Source organism: Juglans regia, chromosome 7, assembly GCF_001411555.2.
Source record: "Juglans regia cultivar Chandler chromosome 7, Walnut 2.0, whole genome shotgun sequence".
Lineage (NCBI taxonomy): Eukaryota > Viridiplantae > Streptophyta > Magnoliopsida > Fagales > Juglandaceae > Juglans > Juglans regia.
Genome location: NC_049907.1, coordinates 42,223,501 through 42,249,707, shown reverse-complemented (window position 1 = coordinate 42,249,707; position 26,207 = coordinate 42,223,501). Strand labels below are relative to the sequence as shown.

Sequence of the window (26,207 nt, the reverse complement as noted above, 5' to 3'; positions counted from 1 at the left end):
ACGGCGCCGTTTAGTATAAAATAGGACCTAAACGGCGCCGTTTAAGTCCAGGAGGGCGTGAAATGGCAGGATTTTGAAATTGAGTTGCGTGAAACGGCGTCGTTTCACGCAACTCAGTTTTTTTTTTAATAAACCGCATGTTGAAACGCCGCCATTTGGGTCCAATTTCAATCCAAACGACGCCGTTTCAACATTAGTTTTCCCCCCTTCCCAGTTCCTCATTTCGCCCCCCCTCTCCCCCGAAAGGCGATTGTGTGCCGTGTGCGATTCAGAAAACCCTAGCCGTCGCGACTCGCATCCACCCTCCTCCAGCCCGTCGGTCGCCCCCCTCCGTCGAGATTTTGGTACTCTCTCTCTCTTTCTCTCTCTCGCTCTCTCTCTCTAGTCTCTGGTATTTAATCGTCGCCTATATTGATCATGAATGTTGGTATTTATCGGCGCCGAACGCCGATGTTGGTTCTGTGAGCTTGTGTTATGGTGACTCTTGACTTTAGTTGTGATTTGTGAAGTTGTTGTGAGCTTGGATGATGTGTGTCAAAAAATTGTTGTGAAGTTGTTGTGAACACGGACTCACGGGGTCAGGGACTTCGAAATGTTTTTTTTTTTTGGTTGAAGCAAAATTTTGTTTTGTTGGTCGAACTGAGATGCATATAATTTGTAGAAATTTTGGGAATATGAGATGCATAAAATTTGTATAAATTTTGGCACTCTTAGGCCCTTGGCAGTGTTGGAACTTGGCACTCTTGCTGTTTGTAGAAAGGCTTTGTTGGAATCTGTTACTGTGATGCATATAATTTGTAGAAAAATATAACTCATATAGTTGAGAACTTGATAATCTGAGATGCATTAATTTGTAGAACTTGTTGAGTTGTTGACTGATATATTATATATATATATATATATACATAAGTTATATATATAATATATATTATATATATAATATAATATATAGTTCTTTTATTCTGAATTTACAAGGCTTTAAGCCTTTAAAACTATATAATTTTTCCTTATTTTCTAATTCTTTTATTCTTTTGTCTTGTTTGTCCCGACTCCATTTTATAGATGGAGTCTTCTACAAGTGATGTGCAAGGGTCAAGACCAAACATGCCTCCACCCCCACCCCCACCCACTGTAAGTGATCAATCAGTTGGTGGGTCACAAAAAGGTAGAGTTAGGTCATTTATTTGGGATCATTTTACAAAAATTCCAAAAGATGATCCAACTAAACCTAGGGCTGCATGTAATTATTGTGGTGCTTCGTATGCATGTGATACGAAGACCAATGGTACGAAAAACATGAAGTATCACATTGAGCACCAGTGTAAGAAATGTCCGTTTAAGAAGACGGATAAATCTCAGACGACTCTAGCTTGGAAGGTGGAGGGAGGAAGTGGTAGTAGTAGTGGGGGACTTGTGTCTATTGCATTTAGTGTTGAGGCTTGCCGACAAGCCTTAGCAGAGATGATTATTCTTGATGAGTTGCCATTTAGGCATGCTGAAGGGGAGGGTTTCAGGAACTTTATGCTTGTGGTTTGCCCTAAGTGGGTAGGAATTCCATCCCGTATGACGGTTGCCAATGATTGCTTTAATTTGTTCTTAAAAGAAAAACAAAAGTTGAGAAATGCTCTTCGAGGACAGCGAGTTTCTCTCACTACGGACACATGGACATCCGTGCAAAACCTAAAGTATATGTGTCTCACAGCACATTTTATTGATGATGGTTGGAAGTTACACAAGAGGATTCTTTCATTTTGTTTGGTTGAAAATCACAAGGGTGATACCCTTGGTACGGGCATAGAGATGTGTTTGCATGATTGGGGGCGACCAAAAATACTTGCACTGACACTTGATAATGCAAGTTCTAATAATGGAGCTGTTTCTTATTTGAAAAAAAAAACAAAGTATAGGAAAGACACGATCTTGGAACATGAATTCTTGCATGCTCGATGATGTGCTCACATTTTGAACTTAATTGTTCGTGAGGGGTTAAAAGAATATGATGAGTCTATTGCGAAAGTGAGGGGTGTTGTGAAATATGTTAAATCATCCCCTCAAAGGTGGAGTACATATCAGAAATGTGTGGGGTTGGAAGATATTCAATCTAAAAGTCAACTTTGCCTAGATGTACCGACTAGGTGGAACTCCACCTATCTTATGTTGGAGAGGGCTTCAAAATTTAAAAGGGCTTTTGATCGGTTGGAGGAAGAAGATCCATGCTTCCTTAGTAGTATTAGAGATGATAATGACGACGATGTCGATGATGAAAATGTAGACCATGTGGTGAATACGAGAAAATCAAAGAAGTTAGGGCCTCCCAATGCATCCGATTGGGCGAAGGTACAGTTGTTTGTGAGGTTCCTTGCATTATTTCATGATGCAACTTTAAAATTTTCGGGGGGTGAATATGTAACTTGTAATGTTTTTTTCCCGGAGTTGGTTATTATTAAAGATGCCATTAATATGGAGTGTGAAGAACGAAATCCCGTGGTGGGATTAATGGTCACAAATATGAAGAGAAAGTTTGATAAGTATTGGGAGAACTTGGAAAATCAAAATATGTTGCTTTATGTTGGGGTTCTTCTTGATCCTCGCTACAAGATGCGATATCTTGATTTTGGGTTGGGGAAAATGTATGCACATGATCATGCAAAAAAACTTGATTTTAGTTGGAAGGTGAAAAATGCATTTATCCGCATATATAATGCATACATGGAAAGTGAAGAAGGGCATTCTCCTCAGCGCACAAGTTCCCAACATGAAGATGTAGCTCTTTCAGCTGAGAATGTGGCTAGTAGAAAGGCAAAAATTATGGCTGAATTTAAGCAACAGTTGCAGTCAGAAGATAGTTTGGAAAGTAAGTCAGAGGTTGATAGATATCTAGCTGAAAGATGTGAGGATGAAGATGATAGTTTTGACCTTCTAACTTGGTGGAAGGTGAATTCAGTTAGATATCGCGTACTTTCAAAGGTTGCACGTGATGTGCTTGCAATACCGGTATCTACTGTGGCTTCTGAATCTACATTTAGCACTGCGGGTCGTGTACTTGACCCTTTCCGAAGTAGTTTAAATCCAATGAGTGTTGAGGGTCTCATATGTGCACAAAACTGGCTTCGTTCTTCTTCTACTCCAATAAGCCTTAGGACTTTAATGGATGAAGTTGAGGAATTTGAGAAGCAGCTGGATATGGGTATGTAATAAAATTACCTTTGATATATTTTGTGGTTTATTTTGTTTTATCTTTTATGTTATGTAACTTTATTTAACTTGTTTTGTTTTAAATTTTTATGGATAGAACTTGTTGGGGACCCGAGCTTTGCTGATTCTGTGGAGGGGTCAAATTCAATGCCTACTGGCCCTATACCCAATGATGATTAAAGACTAAAGAGGTGAGAATATTATAAGCTTTAAATTCTATCGAAGTTGTTGATTATGCTAGTTTGGATGTAGCAGCTAGAATTTTGATTTCTACTTGATAATTGTTTTTTTCTTTTTTTGTCGCAGCCCTACTTGTCCTAACTCTTGAGTAACTGAAGTCTGACTTGAAGATTAGTAAGCTGGATGTAGCAAGTAGCAACTAGAATTTTGATGCATATATGTCAAGTGTTTAAGTTGTTAATTTTGGATTATAATTTGTAATTTGTAATAACTTCTGTATTATTATTTTTTTTTTTGGGTTTTTTTTATTTTATATAGATTAGTTTTAACTTTTAACTTTTTTTTTATCATTGTATTTTTCAAAATCAAGTTTTTTAAATAGTTTTAGTTAAAAATATATACCAAATTTGAAATGGGCCGAAAATAATTGAAATTTGACAAAAAAAAAAATCACATTTAGATGGGCTGAATGGCCCATTTTAGGCATGTCCAGACCGACTGGACCGACCCTGGACCGGACCGGACCGGACCTATATGTGAGTTGGTCCGGTCCAGGGTGGAGAAAGTGTAGACCGAATAGGTCCGGTCCGGTCCACATGATGGCCCAAGACCGGACCGGACCGGACCGAGATCAGCCCTACCTGTGACCCACCCGAACCTCGAGTTGTCGAATATTAATTTTCAAGGTTCGTCTAATTATTAAAGATTGAAAATATTTTTTATAATATGTATTGTAAAATAGGTTATGAAATGCATGTATATTACTCATCCAGTTTTGTTATATACCCAACTTTTATTATCCTTCACATTCTATATTTTTTTAAATTTTTAAATATTTTAATATTTTTTTAATTTGTTTTTGAGTTATTCTTTTTAAATTATTTCAATTTTTTTATTCATTATTTATTTAATAAATATTTGATAAAAAAACAATAAAAATTTAAAAAAATATAAAGTATAGAGTGAGAAGAGATTGTGAAAATTTATTCTAACTCATATGCAAATAAGGCAACTTAGCGGATGAGCTCTATGCCCCAGAGCAAGAAAGTACTTGAATGAATTTTTTAAAAAAATAATCAGATGCATGCCTCGTTGCCTCGGTAAGTTTTGTATCCATTTTTACAAAAAATAAAAAAATAAAGTTTTTTTAAATGAATTTTTTTTAAAAGAATTTGCACATACATAATCTTTACAAATTATTTTCTGAACGTTATTACAAAATCAAATTTATTATACATAAATTACTAATTATTTACACACTTCACATCTATAATTTTTTTATCGGTATGAGATGTTTTTCATAAGGTATGTAATGTTTTTCGTAGAGTATGGATGTTTTTCATAAGTTATATTGTGGTGTTTTTCATAGAGTATATATTGTGCAGTGACAAATAGTAACTAATCAGAAGAAAAAATCATATGCGGCACGAGTTGTCTTATAATTTGCAGACATAATATTTAAGAAGAAAAAATAAATCTAACCTATAGCCTATTTAATTACAAAACAAAATCAACGTAAAACTTAATTATTAATTGTTTTGAACGTACAGCCATTTATAATAAGGTACCTTCATAAACCTGCAGCATATATATTATATGCATCATGTAACGTTTTATGAATTTGAAATATATATATATATATATATATATATATGTATAGCACAATATATATATGATCTAGTCGAAACCGAGATAGTTAGAAGTCAAGGGTCTAAAGACCTGAGCAGCCTCCGCCTCTATCAACTCCAGCTGTCCTTTAAAGAGGTGCATGTACACCACCCAATCACCGTTTCCGGCGGGACTCGGCATCGGCATCACGTATCCGGTGTCCCCGTCCCACGGAAAATGGTACAATCCAAAAGCCGGGTTTCCCCACCCGAAGTCCACCTTAGACACTGGGAACTGTTGCCCGGATGACACCACCAAAGCCGGTCCATCTTCGCTCCTATTATAATATATCTTTGCCACACCTGGCACCGGACGATGAGCCTCCACCCAATCTATCAGCCCCAAAAAATGTTCCTTTGTCACTGCCCCTTCCAACAGTTTATGAACCTCTTCTGCCACCCAATCCAACGGCTTGTCGTTAATCTCACTCACTTGCTTGGCACCATACGGTATGGACAGCACATTTCCAAAGTAAGAACCCATGAGTGAAGCTTTATGTTTATCTCCTTCGCTTAATCTTGTCCTTCCATCGACAACAATGCCCAACTTGGTTACCTTTTTGTCCATGTTCTTAATAATAGCCCATTTGGCAATCATCTTCCACAGGAATGCACTAAAACACTGTAATTTTGTCCTCCTGCAACCATTGGTACTGCTGGCTAGTGACTGGAGACGGTTGAGTTGGTCGGCAGTAATGTAGTATATGCGGCTAATGAGATTGTCTGCATCCGGTTCTGGGTCTTTGGGTGGGGCCAATGCGGTTATGGGGACATACATGTCATCCAAGGAGGGATGAATCGAGCCGGGGTGTCGAGGGTTGAGTAGAGATCGACGAAAAGATGGCATAACAGTGATTGTTTTAGACCGAGCCATCTCAGCCCACGAAACAAGAAACATGTTGGCCGAGTAAGCATCTGCTATTCGGTGGTCAAATGTGCATGCCACCACCAATCCGCCACATTTTAGCTGAGTAGCCTGCACCATGCATGCAGTTAATTTCGAATAACTATTAGCTAGGTAGTACCTGATCTCATAACATATCTACTAATCATGCATGAAAAAAATAATCAAGCCATTGAAAACGAAGTGCCTGCATGAAAAAATAAGAATAGAAATAAAATCTATGCTGCAACAGATTTCAGAAAACGTGTTTTTGAGTGAACAAACATATCAACTAAAAAAAACGACCGTGGTTGCGTAAAAAGTCTTCGTTGTTAGAGGCAATGAGGAATCATAGCCATCTACAGATCAGAGAGCGTGTGACATATTGAACCAAACCTGGACAGCCAGAATACCATGCTTCCTCTGGGGTACAAGTTTGCCCTCAATGCTCTCGTCAGGGTTATACAAGTTGAGGTCTTTAAGGTCTACCTCCGCAAAAGCTTCAACAAAACATACTCCGCCATTGTTGCAGAGAATCTCAGGTTCTCCAACCAAGTTTGGCACCACCTCACCGGCAAACGCGTAGTGGGAACCCAGAGTTTGTGCCAATGCCTTCTTCAGCACCCCGACCATGGACTCAAAAGCACTAAGCTGGTTGTCTGCATCATCCCCGGAGGTAGCTGCAGGTTTCTTATAGCAGAAAAAAACACCCACGTCCAGAGGGGGAAGAAGCAAGTCTAGGTTAGATAGTGGCAGCCTGTGCTCTTGCAATGGCAGAACTGCAGCCACCATCTCCGTCTTGCTCACTCTCACAATGTACTCTGACCCCTCTGATCTTCCGGCCCCCATATGCAAGTTTTGGATCAGGATATCTTGGGAAGAAAATTAGAGAGATGAGAGGATGCTGATCATGTGCTTGATGGGCTTGCTAGCTAAAATTATATATATATAGGCGCAGGGCCAGGACAGTAGGAAAACCGGAAAGAAAATTAATTATTTATATGCAGATTTAGGTAAGTATTATATATGCTAATTAGTATTTTTAGAAAAATTAAAGAATCATATGAGAATTTTATTTTATTTTTAATGAAAAACACCTTATTAAAATTTAGTCATAAATTTATATCTAAATTAAACATGTTATTCTCATGAGTTAATCATATTATTATTGTTTTAAAATTTGTAAATGATGAATTGTTTATAGAATAGAAAAAACCAATAGAAAAACAAAATGAATACATGCTGTATTGCTGTGATACAAGACAATAATAATAAAGAAAGGAAAACTGTTGAAATTGTTAACCCGATCACACTGACAAATTATTTGGGTCATCATACCACTAAAAATAACAAGAGAATTAAGTCACATCTGGATATTAAAAAATAAAATTATTTTCTTTTCTTTTCTTTAGGTCAGAAATTCTGATCGATACGGCTCTTCCATAACTCACTCCAAAATGAACGTGTTACAAGTCTTGTGACCACAAGATAACATAACAAAATAAGGTGGCTTAATTAGCAATAGTATACGCCGTTTCCATTTGTCTGTGATGAGAGTTTCAACACATCCAATTAGGTTGACTTGGTAATAGCAAACATTTTATTTAAATTGTCACTACAAGAAATAAACCTATTTCCGGCGAAGCCTTTCACCGCAAATAGAGGAAACTATCGCCGGAAACAAGTAATTCCGGCTACATAAGCTTGCCCACATATATCCGTTTTTAACCAACCAAATAAGACGTTTTGTGCCGAGTTCGAGAACAGACAAAAATGCTATACATTTCCGGCGAGTATATATCGCCTGAAATATCTTATATATCGCCAGTAAAGATCTTTAGCATAGTTGCTCAAGACTATTCCGGCGACTAAAAATCGCCAGAAATATAATCTTTGCTGCGAATATAATCTTTAGCATAGTTCCATCCTAGCTATCATAGTACTATCACAAAATGTTGCATTATTATATATAATAGTTAATATAAATATTAATTTTACTGCATGCATGTCGATTGATCTTTGAAATTATCTAATAATTAATTTGTGTGTGTGTGTTTGAATTGTAACATGGAAGATTGTTACGGGCATGAACTTTGAGTTGCAAGCTAGCCTTAGTCGTGCTAATTAGTAGGATATATATATCCATATGAACAGAGTCTCACCTACATTTATATATATATATATAGCTAGAATACTAGTCCTCAGGTAAATATATAGAAGATATTTTTATGGTGGGGGCAAGCATGCACTGCATTAAAAATGGCTAATCATGATCATCTAACTAGAAAGCGTTAGATGGAAGATAATCTCCAACTACAATATTAATAAACTTGCAGTAAACTTTTGTCAATATGATGAACTCTCTCATCTAAATCTGGTAGTGGTTGAGCATGCAGATGACAAATATCACAGCAGTTTCAATGTCAAACAAAGGCTTATGTGCTGAAAATAAAAGCCACACAATGATATTTTAATGACTTCTTTTTTCTTTCTCTTGTTTGGGGCTCAAGTACACAGATAACAACTTCATATATATGGACTCCATATGAAATGCAGTCATTCGGACTATGGACTGGTAAGTACTTTAAAATAAAATGCAGTAGTCTGAAAGTAATATTATACCCGGCTAGGAAACCGATCAGCGGCAGTGTTAGAGAGAGAGAGAGAGAGAGAGAGAGAGATCGGTGGAGCCTAAAATAGTGAAAGATAACTCATCGGCGTCGGCTAGGCGGCGAGGCGGCAAGACAGCAACTGGAAACAACATCCATGTGAAGCCTCGAGTCAGAGAGAAAGAGAGAGAGAGATAGATAGATTGGTGGAGCCCAAAATAAATCGCCGGAAATGACACTTTTCTTGTAGTGTTGATGATGTCCGAAAGTCTACACCCGCTTTCATAAAAGAAAACGCGTTTGGTCCGAAGTAAATTTGTGGAATGCATTGAACCAAAAAAAAAAAAAAATGAATGCCGTGAAAAGGAAGTTAATCATCAAAATTCATCCATCTTCCTGAATCGTAGCTTCTCATCGACTACTTCTGACTCAATCAACCTGCTTATTTATTTAAAATAAAATAATAAAAAATTGATTTTCATTCAAGTTATGGGAAAACGTCCCTCAGTCAATAGTCATGCTTTCTTCTCCATTTTAATATAAAAAAAAGTCTTCTCATAAGTTATTATTTATCATTTTACACCGTATATCTTATAAAAAATATTATTGTACCTTATAAAAAATATCTCATATCTTATAAAAAAATTATAAATATAAAATATAAAAATAAATAATATCTGATGTATAATAAATCTCTTTCATATATATTTCACAAAAGTTGTAAGTATATACTCTTTAAAAAGAAAATAGAATTCATTATAAAAAAAATGATTTTTTTTATTTAGATATTAAATTTATCAATTTTTTTTAAAGAATACGCAAAAAAATTATACATTAAAAAATTTCCTTTTAAATTTAATTTAGACTGATAAATTTAATTATTGGGATAGAAAACAGGAATCTTTAGCAGGTGGACGCCGTAGAATATGTGACTATGTCAAAAGAGCAGTGCTAGGCTGCTAGCACGAGACGATAAGGATAACAAAGTTTTTTTTTTTTAATTTTAGAAAAATTTTAAAAATATTTTATTCATTTAAGAATATTTGGTCCACGTTTGTAGTAATAAAATATCACAAATTAATTATAAAAAACGTGAAAGAGAGGGGCGATCTCAGCTGTCTACAAATGAATCTTTGTTTTGAAAATTCAATAAAAAAATTTGAAAAAAAAAAACATGTATAGAAAAGATATAAGTAAACGGAACGGGCAAAAGTTCAAACTTTTTTCTTTTGAAATCAAAGACCGTATCTTTCTGTTCTCGTTGATAACAATTGCTGTCATTACATCTCATTTCATTTTCTATAGCTTGACTAATACAATTAGGAAAATCTTCTATCCAAATCTGTTCTGAATCTAAAGTCAATGCATTTTTTGCAAGTTTATGAGCTACCACATTAGAGTTTCTATGCACAAATTGTACTTTCCAGTCTATTTTGTTCTTGAGCATCTTCTTTGCATCTTCAATCACCATCTCATAATCTAGAAATTCTCATTTATCTTCATTAATGGCCTTGAATATGATTTGAGAATCACCTTCGAAAACCACCCTACTGAGATTAAGATCACTGCAAATCTCCATGGCTCGCCATAAGGATAAAGCCTCAGCTGTTGCTGCTGTATGAACATGCTCTTTCTGTCCACAAGCTGCTACTAAAACTTCCCCTTCCTCGTCCCTTAAAACGATCCCAATTCCCAACATCTTCTTCCTTTGGTCCATAGCTGCATCCCAGTTGAGTTTTACCCAGCTTTCTCTCGATTTTTTTCACTTTGCTTGCCTTACTAGTCGTGCATTAACTGGTCTAGGATAGTTTATGTCTATTATCCTGTTGGCCTTTTGAAACTCTTCAACCTCCTCCTTAGCAATAGTCAGAACCTGCCCAGGTTTTTTGAAACAGTTTTCGAAAACAAATTGGTTCCTTCTTAACCACAGCCCCCTCATGACAGTTGCTGCTATTTCTAACTCAGCATTTGGCAATCTTAGCATCAGTTTACCCCAGAGATCCAGCAAATCGTCTTCCTCGGTGCACCATTTTTGTAAACTAATGAGTTTATAAAAATACAAAAAAGAAAAAGAAAAAAGTAATGTTATCCATAATTGTAGAATGTGCAAGTATCGTATAATTATAAATATAATTTTTTATGTGAGTTTGATATTTATTCATTTCACATATCATTTTGAAAACGAGTGAAGTCTACCATTAAAAAAAATTCATGTGAGTCTGATATTTATTCAATTTTTTAAGAGATAACGCAATATTTGGACACTCTATAATTGCAAATATAATTTTTCTAAGAAAAATATTGTGAAGACTAATGCAAGATACAATTCGGTATGCAAGTTTCGCTTATTCTTTTTTAAAAAAATGAGATTTATCATTCAAAAATAATTTTCTCATAAGGGTCCTAAATTTATCCAATTTATTTTAAAGAAATTCGACAAGACTTATATACTTTAAAATTGTAAATATATTTTCTCTTCTTGAATTTTGTCAAGAAGATATGTAGTTAGTTAAGGGGTTATTTTCAATTTATTGGTAAGGTAAGAATATTTTAAAAAATCATAGAAATAAAAATAGCCATGGGAATTTTTCTTTTCCAAAAAATGGGGCACCCCCACCATGATTGATTCATTGACCCACCTCCCATATTATTTATATAAGTATATAACCCATTTTCCTTAAAATCTTAAAGAAATCAGTTTAATTAGGCCATTTCAACATGTTTGGATATATGGAGTAATTCATAATTTTATAAATAATAGTAAAATAATTTGAATGAAAATTTTTTATTGGATTTGGAAAAAGGTAAGAGAACAAACTGAATATAATTTATTTTTTCATGCTAACAAAAATTTTGAATATAATTTTTGTTTTAAAATTTATAAAAATTTGTATTAATTTTTGTATTTGAATAATGATTATACGAAAAAATAAAAAAAATATTTTATATTTAAATGATGTTTAAGGCTTGATTTGAATAGAGAGATGAAATATAATAGAGAGATGCTTATATCTCATCTCAATATCCAAAGATTCCAAACACCACAAAAATAAATATTTTTTAATTTCAAATTTTTAACTATTTTATCTAATCATTACAATTTTTTTAAACTTCCAAACAAAGTGCGTGCGCACACATAAAAAAAAGCTTTTTCAAAACTCAAAATAAAAATTATATTAAAAAATTATATCTTAACAATATTTTAACTTTATAATATTTTTATTAAACATTTTCTCTCTCATTTTTTAAAATCCCACGAAATATTTTAATTCAAACAATTTATAATTCATCTCATATCAACTAAAATATCTGATTATTATTTATAAATTATCTAAACTCATATAAACCATACGTAAAAATTTAGGAAGAAATATGCTAAGAATTTTAAGAATTTGATTATTTGAACACGTATAGCATGCGCGTGTAGTCGAAACAGAACTACAAAGATTTTTGAGGACTACATAATTGAATACAAAGAATTCATTCCTACTTATAAGAAAAAATTAATGTTAGATATATTTATGAGTAATGTTGTATACATTTATGAGTTGCATAATTGTCGCGTACTTTTTTTAAAAATGAGAGATCAATTATTAAAAAATTAATTTTTTATATAAATTTTATATTTACTTACTTTTTAAAAATAAATAAACAATATTTATACACTCTATAAATATTATTTCTCTCTTAAAAATCAAATTAAAATAATAATCAAATCAATTATTGATTATTATACCGCTCTAGTATCAATCATTGCCCTGCTACTCTTCCGCCTGGCATATACCATTCGGCGTTCTCCTGGTACAATTGCATTTTTTTAAAATAAAAATTATAGAAATAAATCTGTACACTATTTAAAAATATATAATTTTATTTTTCTATCCTCATATTTTATATTGAATTGAAGTATGAAATATAAGAATAAAAAAGTAAAATCATATATTTTTAAGTGGTGTACATTTAAAAATATATAATTTTATTTTTCTATCCTCATATTTTATATTGAATTGAAGTATGAAATATAAGAATAAAAAAATAAAATCATATATTTTTAACTGGTGTGTAGGAGTGCGAAACTTCTGTATAGCATAATTCTTTTTAAAAAATATTTTTTAAACATCTTTAATCATTTTTAAAAAACATATATATATACAAATACATGAATAATAACTTGAGCATCCCCCTCTGCGTTTATGGCTTTTGAAGACGTAAATTCTGTGTGGAAGCGACCGATCTGAGAGTTGGTGTGTGATTGGTAAGAATGGATATGGTTTTGGGTTGATGCTAATATCCCCACTGCGTTCGTCTGGTGCACGACCTGCATGGATTCTCTTCTCAATTCTCAACCACCCTAACCCACGAGTTTTCATTATCTCGCTGTTACATGTTGTTTCGTTGGGAAATACCTACCCCACCATCTCCAACTCCCACTGCCCTATATCTGTTCGTCAAAATTCCCCACACAACTGTTACGCTTCACGCCTTCAAATGGCCTTCCTCGCTCGCGTATGACGACGCATCTATACTACTACACCTACGTCATTGTAGGGCAATGGGCTAATTCTTGGACACATTCACTCGTATTGTGACCGTCCAAGTCAAGTCGTTATATGAGGTGGATCTGGATCTGCCTACTTTGGGATGGATTATTCCTCGATCCATACGGCCCAAAAGCTTATTGGATCTGTACTCAACTTTAGTATTAGTAATTCCTTGTTAAATATAAGAAAAATTCTATATAAAATTCTTACATTCTTACACACTATTTAAAAATATGTGAATTTATTCTTTTACTCTCATATTTTTTAAAATATGAAATATAAAATATGAAGATAAAAGAATAAAATCACATATTTTTTAAACGGTGTGCATAATGTGAGGCTTCTGTATAGCACAACTCTAAATATAATACCGTCATATAATAAAAAAGTTATTCTATTTGTAAGTCGGTACATTATTTATATAATAAGATTTGATTTAAAAAATTTAAAATTTAAAATTTTATATTATAAATCAAATAATGTTATGCAAGCACTTTACTATGTGTATTATCCATTACAACTTATAAATAAAATTTTCCAAAATAAAAGCAACTCATTATTTTTTATGAAGTGAAATTAATTATATGAATATCATTATCTGAGTAAGAATTTTTCTGAATGAGACTCATACAACTATTTTGCGATTACTTTATAAAAATTATTAACGTTCTTTAGTGGAATTTCAAATTTTACATAACTACGCTTTATTTATTAAAAAAAAAAAAGTTATGCATGCATATTAGTCTTTTTAGCATATCAATTACTGACACGTGAAAAAATTAGTTTTTCTTAAATACAAATAATATTTTTCATTGTTAAATGTATCCTAAATCATAACCAGGTGTTAAATCTACAGGGATCACCATGGTGATATTTGGTGACTTATCCAGCATTAAAAAATGCCACACATGGATATACTTGGCATCTTTGCTAAATTATCAATAAATTCAGATACCGATTGGGACGATCCTCGGCCGGCCCGGTTAAAAGGATTAAGCCCACGGTCCAACACACCATATTTATTTGTTTTTGGGTATAATGTTTTTGCTAATAATTCCGCTTCTTCGACACATTATTAAAGTCTAATACTACTTTTATAAGTTATTTTATAATTTTTTTTTTTATTTTAAATATAATTGTGTAAAAGGTGTTAGAGTAATTGAAGATATTCAACCCGATACACAGCCCCTAACAACTATGAAGATTAAAACCTCAAGTCCAATACAAATAACAGATTTTGATCCTCAACAGTTGAATGTTGAAGATCATCTCCACAATGTCAAAGACACTGAAGAATGAAAGTTTACTGCATATCAGAATGACTATACAAATACTTGTAATTTGTAAATGTACTTATTGATGTCGTGTTTTACAACCCGAGTAACTCTATGGGGGCCTAATTCGTCCACTTGCTACTAGAGAGAAATGAGGATTTTGGGATGGTGGAGGACACTTCCGATGCTAAAGTCAGTGTGAGTTCCTTGAAAGAATAATGAATAGAAGTGTCAAAGTGTCTGAACCCTTTATTTAGCTGGGGGGGTTATATATACCTGGTCAGGGCAGTTCTAGGAAAGGAGATGGTAGGTGTGCCGCTCCATATTGGGGTCGGGTGTCCCTGCCATCCCCTGCTACGCAACAGACTTGCCAGACTTGATCGCAGCTACTACTGACACTCAAGGAGGCAACTCGTAGCGTGCCCAGTCCCGAGATTCATTAAATGCAGCGTAGATTCCTGTCGTGGCATGCCCGTTTCCTTCCTATTAAATGCGGCATAACCCTGGCCAGGTGCGTCCATCCTTTTGGCTTGTCTAGACTCCGGGGTCTAGGGACAAGGGCTCTCCTTAGTCCTTAAATATCGACAAACAGTGGTATTAGACGGCTTTGCCTTCCATCCTCTGGCTAGCACGCGGACTGCTTCCCCTTCCGGGCCCTCTGGGTTGACCTGGTCTGACCCAATCCTTGTCCTCAGGCCTTAGAACTGTTTGGTCTTTGAGGGTCGAGCCTAGTCCCCTGGCTCGACAATGGGGATTACTCCCCTCACCATACTAATTATCAAACACAATTATTTATGGATTGTTTTCTTAAAAGGGTTGTGAAAATGATTGTGTTTATCATTTTCCAAATTTAATTGGTTGTATAATTTAGTAAGAAAATAATGAGTCTTTAAAATTTAAATCTTAATTACTAAATCCAGTCGTTGCCTACATTAAAATCAGAGTAAAAGCCGCCTAGTTGTTAAAAAACAAATGGATAATTAACTATTATCTGAGAAAAATTTTGAACTACGAAAAAACAAGTGGCCATGTAAAAAAAAAAAAAAAAGCACAAGCCAGGCCCAACGCACTCATAACCCACCCACGTCGGACAAACACAATGAGCTGCCTCCTCTTTTCTTCCCTTTTGCAATCTCTAGCTTGAAAACTCGTAGCTTTTTCCACTCTCTCTGGTACGTACGTACTTAGTTTAAGTTTTGTTTCGTATTTGGTTTTCGGTTCATGAGTTGTTCTCTTTCACTTTTTAAGTTCGTGATAATTCAATGAAAGTCTTATTCACTTCTGTTTATTTTTATTTTTGCGTGAACTTTTCTTTGTTGGTAAGATTCACTTGCCGTGTATGGCGTTGAATTTTTCCACTTTCCCATGTCCGTGGATTGTGTTACTTTAATGGGTTTTTCTTTTCTGGTGAAACCTTTTCGTGTTTTGTGTGGAGAAGTTGTAAGATTTGAATATTGTTTTGATCAAACAAAAGATGCATATTTGGTTTCTTTATAAGTACAGTTCAGTTTTAATTAATAATTGTCAGCAGTGTCTTTGTTCGATATTTCATATTCAGATTATCATCAAAGAGGCTATCTTCGCCGGCAAACCAAAAAACAAAGGTCACCTAAATTAATCTTGCAGAATTCTATCGACAGATAAGTACAGTAGAGAGGTTTTCAATGTTGTAATGGAAAACTAATATTTTCCATCTTTTTCCTAGTTTGAACTTGCAGTTGAGACTTTTCATTTGGCACATTAACACTACTTTTTTAAACGCTTTCGATGTTGTGGCTCTTTCATTGCAGAATTCTAATGACAGATCATAACAGTAGAGATGATGATGACACAAGAACATCAGTTGATAACTCTGTTGAAAAGCTTCCTGATCATCTTCTGATGGAGATTTTCGTTCGAGTTCCTGTCTCAGATTGGACACAAATATCTTGTGTGAAAAAGCAGTGGGCCAAGCTGTTTCGTGGAGAATGCTTGTGGCAAGCTGCTCTAATCAAGACTCATCCTTTGGCTGGCCAAGCTAAAAGGTGGCCAGGACCTATTCCTCGTGGGTTGAGCAGAAGGTAAAAGTGCAGTCCCTTAATTTACGTATATTCATAAAACATTAACTTCTCCGAGATTCTAGTCTCGGCATTTAGTTATTAGTTTCATGTTCTGGAAAAAGCTGCGCAGATTACATCCTCAGAGACATGATATTTCTGATATTCTTAAGTACAGCTAAGGAGTGGTCTCTCTCCTTGGAAACCATCTGTTTCTGCGAATGCTCATTTCCGAAAATATAATCATAAAAAGTTTGTAAAGAATGCTTCCCCTGGTAGATGTAGAGCTTGATGGACGTCATTGATCTCTTGAAATTCAGAAGAAAAAGTGGTTTCTATTCTGTTTGATAATGTGAGCATGGCTGCTTCTTGTTAGGTGATTATCTATGAATTAGCCTACCCTTCCTAATGCATGTAATTTAGAAGACAAGTGTTAGGTCATAAAGTGATTTTATAAAAGTAAACTCACAAACTGACATGAATTATCTATTTTACAATAAGAATAACTTATAATCTGACGTACCACATCCAACCGAGTCAATTTGTGAGCTTAATTTTGTAAAATTCCTTAGTGGTCTAAGCATTTCTCACTTTAGAATATACATATGCTTAATAGTTAAGTCGGACTCAATACTCATGGAATAAATCCTTTATAAACATCAACAATTTAAGCTGTTTGTGATACATTTTGCCTCCTTAATTGCTCCATTGTGCAACAGATATTAGACCATTCATTCTTGTGGTATGATGAACTGCAACAGATTAGAATTACTTCAACTCTTTCATTAATTCAGGATCCTACTAAATCAGCAGCTAAATTATGAATCAGGGATTTGGGAGTATGCAGACTGAAAATAAGTTGGAAATAAATATCAACTGTAATAGCCCAGATTACAAAGGTGTTCATGTGGAAAGTCCCACTCCCACATTGGTTGATTTGCTAAATAAAACTGGGCTTTATAAAGGATTCCAATAAACTCTAATTATAACATTGACTATTCTTTTGGGGACATAGAGCAGATGTGAGTTTTGTGTAATTTCCTTGTGTCATGGCATCAATTTCCAGAAACTAGAAAGAGATGAAAATATGGTAAATAATTTATAGGCTACCATCAACTAACCTGCAGCCCAAGTTTCTCCCGATCAACTATAATACATGGATCCAAGGGTAATTCCAAAGACTCACCATAACTGACCCAAGGTAAGTGATAAACCCACAAGATAACCAAATTAACCATGGACTAGTCCAAACAACACACTGCAAGGGAGTACTGTAAAAGGGAGAACTACTCTTTTCACCCACAAACTACCACCTATTTTTCACTTTGTTCCCCAAGCTACAAAAAATTTCAATTTGCACCCTAAACTACTTATATTTTTTTTTTTCAATTTTCACCCCTGGTTAAGGTGTGACCATAATCTTTTTTTTTTTAATTGGCATCGGATGTCCAGGAACAGTGTCCTGACTAATTTCGGGGGTGCACAGGCCCTCGGCAAAGAGTTTTCTGCAAGTGCACTTCAAGTAATTCAAAGAGAAAATTATATAGTCCGATAATCCCTAGAGATTGTTTGCATCTAAGGGGATTTGAACATTAGACTTGAGGGGAGCATACCTCCAAGCCCAAGGCCTTTACCACTTGAGCCAACCCCTAGGGTTAGATGTGACCATAATCTTAACAGTCAAATCTCAATTGAGGAAGGAAATTGAAAAACTGAAACTCAAAAAAACTTTGAAATTTTCCCAGTAACCATGTCAACCCAAGAATAGTTTTTCCCTCTCTCACATAGCTTATATAGCCCTTCATGGCATGTTGCTTGCATTATGATCAACTCTTCTTTTGAATAACTTGTACTCTGCCTATGGACCTGTCGTATGAAATTGACATGCTATCTTATATAGGTTTCAGGGTCATTAAGTAGTTTCTTTTGACTCAGCAGAAGTGTATTATATTACTAGAAGCGTATTGCCCCACTAACAGTCTCATCGAATGCCTTCAGGAGATTCACAGCTTTATATGTTAGTAAACACATCTTTGCTCTGGATGGTGAGATAGATGAGCTTGTTGGACACACTTATTTGTTTTTGAAAGAACAACTTGAGCTATCCACTATGCCAACTCCTCTGGGGATACTTCACGGAACCATACTTGGTGTGTCCTCTACTCTTCATGATCATTTTCTAGTTGAAAAAGATTCCCTTCTCTCATTTCATAGGTAGAACATCATATAAAAACCTTAATAAACTGTACTTTTTTCCCTTAAGTCTTATAAGCTTTTAAGATATAAAATAAATAATAAAATCTGATATAAAATAAATAATAAAATCTATCTCTTCCCATCAGTTTAAGCTTTTGAGACAAGTGGTGATTTCACATGGTATCAAAGTAGAGGTCTTGAGTTCAAACTCTACACTCTACATTCTATCCCATTTAATTAAATATTCCACGTGTTGGGTCACCCATTAAGAGAAAATCTGACCCACACGTGAGGGTGAGTGTTAAGATATAAAATAAATAATAAAATCTACTTCTTCCCATTAGCTTAAACTTTTGGAACATCTAATGATTTCACAAAAGCCAGCACTTGCCTATACCTTACGGACATGTCAACAATGTTTGTTCCATGTGAGTTTGAAATCCCAGCTTTCTTGCCATTTTGCTGTGATGTAGTTGCCCCATAACTGTCCTAACAAAGTTTGTCATCTTGATTATTGGTCTATTATCAAACCCATCATCCTTTTCCGATCCACGTAGCATTGGTGAGGATATGTTTGGTGTTGCAGGAAACATGTTGGACAAAATCCATGATGGAACCTGGTCACCATACTTAATCATTTGAACCACTGGAACTGCATCCGATGCTTTACCATATCATCTCAAGCAATTGGATTGATGGTTGAGCAGTCATTAGTTTGTGTACTGTTTGGCAGATCAATTTATTGCTTGCGGCAAATCAAGTGACATTGCCCAGGAGCTTGTTTCACAGATCTGGGTGGCTGTTCTTGATCGTTTGGAGGAAAACAGACACATTTTGCTTGCTTAAAAGTCTTGCACAAGAGGGTGATGTAAGTGAGCTACACCAGTCCATTTATGCAAGTTTCTATCTCTGTCACCTAATAATTCTATTCATAAGAGGGTGATGCAAGTGACCATTACTCCCATATATGTTGATGCTGATTACCCATTGGCCTGCCTCTACTAAATTTGCAGGATTTTCTTCCATACCCGTACTCTAGATCAACCAAAGTCCAATGGAAAGTGTACGAGAAGCTCTTCACCGATTTTCGTGACTGCTTTAGTCGTGCAGAATTGGCAATTTGCCATGCGCCAAGAACAAGTTTCTGCCGATACCACCCGCTTGGTCAGATTAAGCCACTATACATATTCGGGACCACAGCTACTATCTGTACGACATATGAATGTAATTGCTGGCTTGAACCCCACACAATCTAAAGAATAGACACAAAGTCTACATGCTTTCTGTGCTGACGTTTGTAATTGCATGCTTGTCAGTTCACAGCAACTTTACCTATAAAAACCAGAGTCTTGCTTGGTTTTGACGAATGTCTTCTATCCTATAAAAATTATTTTTATTTTTAATTTATACTATTTTATTAAATAAATATCTTACATGTCAATATTAATACGTATTTGATGCGCGATCACATTAACAATAAAACTTTTCCTAAAAACCGACGCCACCAATAACTATATAGTCTATCTTATTACGAGGCAAATGTGCACGTCCACCAATATCAAGATATTGTGCTTACTAAGAAGGGCTACTAAATTACAGTCTTTTAGATCGGGAGTTTATATTATTATTTTAGATAGTATTTCTTTTCAAACAAGAGGAGAAATAATGATATCTGTAGAAGCTTAATTAATGGATATTAAATTAATTTGATGGTTGCATTGGTGAAAGCAACCATTTTTTTTTTGGTTTATTTTTCACTTCTATATTGTTATTTTTTTTTTTATATTTTTTTTTTGGCATTTACTTGTGGTAGGATTCGGTTTAGAAGTGGCTTTTTGAATATTTGATTTGCATTAAAAATGCTTTATCTACAAATAGATCATTTAAGGCTTTGTTTGGTTTTCAAACTCATCTCAACTCATCATTACAACTTTTTCAAATTCCAATACAAAATATAATAAATAATTCAACTTTTTCAAATCTCAAAATAATAATAATATTAAAAAATAATATTCTAACAATATTTTATCATCTCAACTCAACTCAACTCAACTCACTTCAACATCCAAACACTACCTAAAAGTAAGCTTATAAATTGACGTATGTGATTCGTTAAATTATAAAATTACTTTTATTATAAAATAGATATAATGTATTATATGAAATAATATCAATTTATGATTTTAATTTTATAAAAAAAGACTTTATGTATGTAATGATTATGTAATGATTCCTTTATTTAAAACAAAAAAACACTATTTGAATTTAGAAAGTATTTTATTTCATCATTATAATTTTTTTAAATTTTCATATAAAATATAAAAATAATATAAATTTTTTAAATCTCAATTTAATTTTTTTAAATTTTAAAACAATAATTAAAAAATAATATATTTTTTTTAAACTTTCGTCTAAATTAAAACCCGCCCAAATTTGCATCTGATTAAATCAAAAATAAATTGTGAGGGCAAGGGCTTGATTGCCTTTTTTCAAGTAAATTCACTGAGGGGCAATAAGATCATTTCAATGATTTCATTGAGAAGCAGAAATCAAACACCCTCGAAAGCGCGGCTTTTGGCGTCAAGAGAGAGAGCGCTACTTTCTGACAATATTCTCTGTACGAGGAGCAGTCTGTCCACCGACTCCACCCTTGTATTTTCTTATTATCATTAGTTTTTCGAGCTTCCAATCGTTCCAGAAAATCCAACTACGTTACTTAATTTATCCAAAAAAGCAACATATTAAATGGTGACAAAATTGCACACCCACCATTTTCATTTGAAATGCAAATCAAAACAATTTAATGCCCGCAAGTGATAACAAAGCATCTCTCTATAGCTCTGCTTCTGTGGTTTTGGGTGTCTGGCTCCACATTACTCACACTTCTCGATCTCCTCAGGTTTCATGGATTTGTTTCTATTTTCTTTGTCCTTTAGTGTGAAAAGTTGAGAAAACTGGCTTATTTCCCGAGATGCTACTGGGTTCTTATTTGGGTTTTGGTGTTTTTACTTTTTAGTGCAATGCTGCTCGAAGATTGCTTTTGAGCAGCGAAACGGTCTAAAAAATAATAAGCAAATCCGCTGGGCCACTCTAGTTGGTGACTTATCTCGAGACACCTTGGAGATTTGTATCATATTGTTGCTCATAAATGAAATGTTCGAACGATCTGCAAATATTTAAGAAGTTGCTGGGACTTCTGGTCTCTGTTAATGCAATTTCTTTGATCACTATAAGGTAAATGCTCGATCTGTTTTGAGTCTTTAGAAATCCAAAGGGATTAACATCTTGAATGCTTGTGAAAAGAATGGACTTTACTGACCTATCTGTTTGTTATTTTCTGAGAACTTGGTTCTGTAGTTGAGCATTTTAGGGGAAAATAATTGGTATTTTTGCTGTTTTCAGCTTGCTACGGTGTATGTTTTTTCATCAGTTTGCTTCAGAACTCCCTTATTTGGTGAAAAGAATGTGCTTTGAAGCTGATCTAAGCTCAATGCAAGTGTTTTTGTTGTTTCAGTACTGTATCGTTGATTTCTTGTAACGGTGGATTGGCATTACGAAGGGTTTTTTGCTCTTCATATTCTGGCATAAAATGTTTTCAGTACACGTCATAGATTTTCCGGAAGACTTCTGGATTTTGTTTGCAGATAATCTACTCAGACGGATTTTGACTGCAGCATCGCACATTGGCTCTATGAAACGTTTGGGATAAAAGTAGGTTTTATTCCTGGATTAAAAATACTTTCGCCTGCAAAGTTTCTTAGTAGCGTGCTTTTCGGGTTCTGATTTGTGATTTAGAAGAAAGAATCTAGTTAGTACTCTTTGCACCAGAAAAGCTTATTAGCGAAGAAAGGGTCGCTGAACATGAGTTTCTTTAAAGTCAGAAAATTCAGAAAAGCCCACAAACCAGACCCAGAAAAAGATTTAGAGGAGAAGCCGGTGCCACAGCATGAGGAACCAAAGAATGGGAATGTTGGTGATGATTTGAGTAAATCTTCTCATGCTGATCCAGTTCCTGAAGCTGAGGATGACGACGACGATTTTATTACAAATGAGTTGAAGAGGAGATTGAAAGAACTGAGAAGAAACAGCTTTATGGTTTTGATTCCTGAAGAAGAGTCATGTGCTGAAGAAGAGGAGGAGGAGGAGGAGGAGGAGGAGGAGCGTGAGGCAAGCTCTAGTGACTGGAGGGATGTGGAAGCTGAAGCTCGCCAGTGGTGGGGAGGCGTTGACGCTTTGTATGACAAGTACTGCGAGCGAATGCTGTTCTTTGATCGTATGAGCATGCAGCAGGTTAACGAAGTCGGTAGAGGTATCTTGCTTTAACAGATAATATGTATTTTAGTATTGCAAACTCTTCCACTCGGGTGCTCTTGTTACGATATAAAATAATAAAATCTACTTCTTTTCATTAGTTTAAACTTTTAAAATAAGTAATAATTTTACATAGTATCAGAGCAAAAGTCTTAAGTTTGAACCTTAACTCTACACTCTACTCCATTTAATTAAATATTTCACGTGTTGGATCATCTATTGAGAGATAATCTGGCCCATACGTAAAGAGAAATGTTAAGATATAAAATAAATAATAAAAATCTATCTCTTATTAGTTTAAACTTTTAGGATAAGTAGTGATTTCACACTTCTTATTACAAAAGTGAAACCTTGTAGTTTTCTTCACTATCTACATCGTTTGAGATTTGTGAAATATATACCTATCTTTTCTAGAGCACAAGGACCACAATTAGAACTTGACAATGTTGGAAAAACAAACAAGCATGTCAATCTGGTGCTTGCTTTTTATGCCTGGGTTGCTACTGTACCATATATTGTGCTTACCTATATGATATTGATGTTTATGGCTTTTCTTTTTATTTTCCTTGGCCATCAACGATTTCCAGTTTTTGCCTTTTGTTTTTCAAATTTTATGAGCTCCTTTAATGGTTGCTATGTAATGACATATTGTTTAATTCCTCTTCACAATAAAGGTTGTCTTGCAGGCTCCCAAGCCCCTGCAACTCCAGCATCAAGATCCACATCTAAGAAGCTTACATTCCCTATTGGCTGTCTTTCTTTGAAGAAGTTTAAAGAACCCAATGACGAAACCGAGCATCTTCAGCATCTAGGTCATGACCCATTCCAAGATATTGAAAAGGCATACGTAGCTCAAATCTGTTTGACTTGGGAAGCACTTCACTGTCAATATACTCAGTTGAGTCAGAAAATCACATGCCAAGCTGATAATCTGGCCTGCTATAATCATAGTGCTCACCAGTTTCAACAATTCCAAGTTTTGTTACAAAGGTTTATTGAGAATGAGCCCTTTGAGGAGGGTCTTAGGGCACAAACTTATGCTCGATCCAGGAATCTTTGGCCTAAACTGCTCCAGGTTCCTAATATAAAAGGTGAAAGTCTCGTGAATTAACTCACAAAACTCTTTGGATCATTTCGATTGGAGAATATGATCTTTTCCATGTTTCATTTTGTGTAACATCCAAGATCATATGTACCCGTTGTCACAATTCAATATCTTTAGCTATGTGGAAAATGGACCGCCTATGGATTGTTATTTTTTCACATATGAAACTGTGCTATTGTGTAATTTGCTTCATTTTATCTATTTCAGCATCAGGTGAAAGAGAAACAGAAGAATCTTCAGATCTGACTGTCCTTGCCCTTGATCTCATCAAGATTGTTGAGTGCTCAATCCTTACTTTCCACTTGTTCATGAAGATGGACAAGAAAAAATCAAGCAGTGTTCTTCACCTGTTTGGAAATCAGAGCCAGGTTGCAACCCCTCTTCAACAGATCCAATCTGCTCTGGAGAAGGTAAAGGTTCTACAAAATTCCTTGTATTTCAACTTACTAGACTAGTATATTTATCTGACATAACCAGGAAACGAGTCTCTTCAGAACTCTAGTGCAGGAACCTTTTTTTTGCTTTTTAAACCTCACCAATCATGTAATATCTTATCAGTATTAGTAATGCATCTGCTGTTTGTTTGAGATTCATGAATGCATTCTCACCCTTTGTTTAATCCACTAGTTCTTGTTTGTGGCTGGCTTTTAACTCTTATAAGCTTGTATGCAACACCATGTTTGTATTAATGTTCAATATCCTAAAGTTTACCCTGTGGTGCTTTGAGTATATTTTGGGTGATGGTACAACTTGATACCACAATTGATGTGTGGTTTGCCGAGATTAATATATGACCACATCAAACTAATCTAGAATTTGTTGTTCATTGAACATGGATATGGATGCCCTTACATCCCTTCTTTTTCCCAAATATTTACTTTTGCCTTTTAATGAAGGGGGAATCGAGGATATTAATTATAATGTATCTAACCAGATAAGTCTGATTGTAGAATTATGTTCTTCACATTCTGAACTTTATTCAAAAAATTATTCAAGAGCAACTTAAGCACTTGGACCTTTGAGACTTGTACTGAGAGAAGTTCTACCAGAGAATCCCGTTGAACGTTACTGCTGTCTTCGTAGTGTAAAAAATATTGGTACTGGGTGTTCAGTACAAAGTCCTGACTAATTCCGGGGGTGCACAAGCCCTTAGTAAAGAGTTTTCCGCGAGTGCACCTCGGGTAATTTAGGGTCTTCTTAGTGTTCTTGTTCTTTCTGTCAAGAGACATTCACCCTCTGCATCTCTTTACATCATAATGTCATCAGTATGTTCTTGTTTGATTTGTACTTAATGGGGAGCCTACCAGTGGTTCGATACTACCATGCATTGATTGATGTCTTCATATCAGTTGACTCTCTTAGTAGAGGTAGAAGGTAAGCCAGACATATTGTCTTAGGATTGTGTATAAGGCACCTTGTTTGTTGGGTTGCACGTGGTGTTCAGCTATTCAGTTACTTTTAACAAAGGAAGCATCTTCGTGGGAAGTGTTTTCTAGCCAAAAGAAAAGGCTGAAGCTGTTTTCTATGTGCCCCTAGTAACCGCATTGCATTGCATGCATCTGCTACATAATTCTGTGTGTGTTTTAGGACGTGAGATCTTCTAGAATAGATGGCGGTTATGGCACTCTTTTGTTTGTTGACCAATCATGTGATCTAATTCTGTACCATTGGAGACTGCAGAAGAGGATAAAACTGAATGAACTGCACAAAAGGAGGAGAGGTTGGAAGAAGAATTCCTGGCCCCAAAGAGACGAAGATGTTGAGCTACTTTTCAGCCTCATTGATGTGAAAATCTTATTCAGGGTTCTCAGAATGGTGAGGATCACCAAGGAGCAATTGTTTTGGTGTGAAGAAAAGATGAAAAAACTTGATATAGCAGATGGCAAGCTGCGGAGAGATCCCTCTCCCATCCTTTTCCCTTGTTAATAACAGATATGTTAGAACCGGTAAAGAAAGCAAGTTTTTGTTGATGGTTGGGCTGTAAGTGAACATCCCCTCATGTAGTCCTTTACCCTTGTGGATGCTGCTAGGAATTCTCATGATCTCCTTCTACTAGGAAATACCCAATACGTCACATGATAATACTCTGAGGCAAGAATTCCTTGTTCTCATCGACCAGGATAAAGGATTGTAGAAGGGCTGTCTGCTGTATGTTATTTTGTTAACTATGTGTTGGTGTCGTAGATAATCATTATGGATATTTCTTTTAA

The 26,207-nt window shown here is 35.0% G+C and overlaps 2 protein-coding genes across 4 annotated transcripts; one reads left to right on the top strand and one right to left on the bottom strand.

The window, feature by feature from the left end:
* Positions 1–5,052: 5,052 nt before the first annotated feature.
* LOC108985633 (shikimate O-hydroxycinnamoyltransferase-like) lies at positions 5,053–6,826 on the bottom strand. Its single transcript, XM_018958000.2, has 2 exons — positions 6,322–6,826; positions 5,053–6,018 (listed from the first exon to the last, which is right to left on the bottom strand). Exons 1-2 carry the CDS (start codon positions 6,772–6,774, stop codon positions 5,053–5,055), a joined length of 1,419 nt encoding a protein of 472 aa, XP_018813545.1. The 5' UTR covers positions 6,775–6,826.
* Positions 6,827–21,386: 14,560 nt separating this feature from the next.
* LOC109012895 lies at positions 21,387–26,207 on the top strand. Of its 3 annotated transcripts, XM_018994788.2 has the most exons (6): positions 21,387–21,480; positions 21,598–21,815; positions 21,984–22,890; positions 23,567–23,983; positions 24,205–24,407; positions 25,678–26,207. In XM_018994788.2, exons 3-6 carry the CDS (start codon positions 22,443–22,445, stop codon positions 25,921–25,923), a joined length of 1,314 nt encoding a protein of 437 aa, XP_018850333.1. In that variant the 5' UTR covers positions 21,387–21,480; positions 21,598–21,815; positions 21,984–22,442; the 3' UTR covers positions 25,924–26,207. The 3 variants fall into 3 exon arrangements, with proteins under 3 accessions (XP_018850333.1, XP_018850334.1, XP_018850331.1); XM_018994789.2 differs by having other exon boundaries at positions 21,387–21,815; positions 23,579–23,983; XM_018994786.2 differs by having other exon boundaries at positions 21,387–21,815.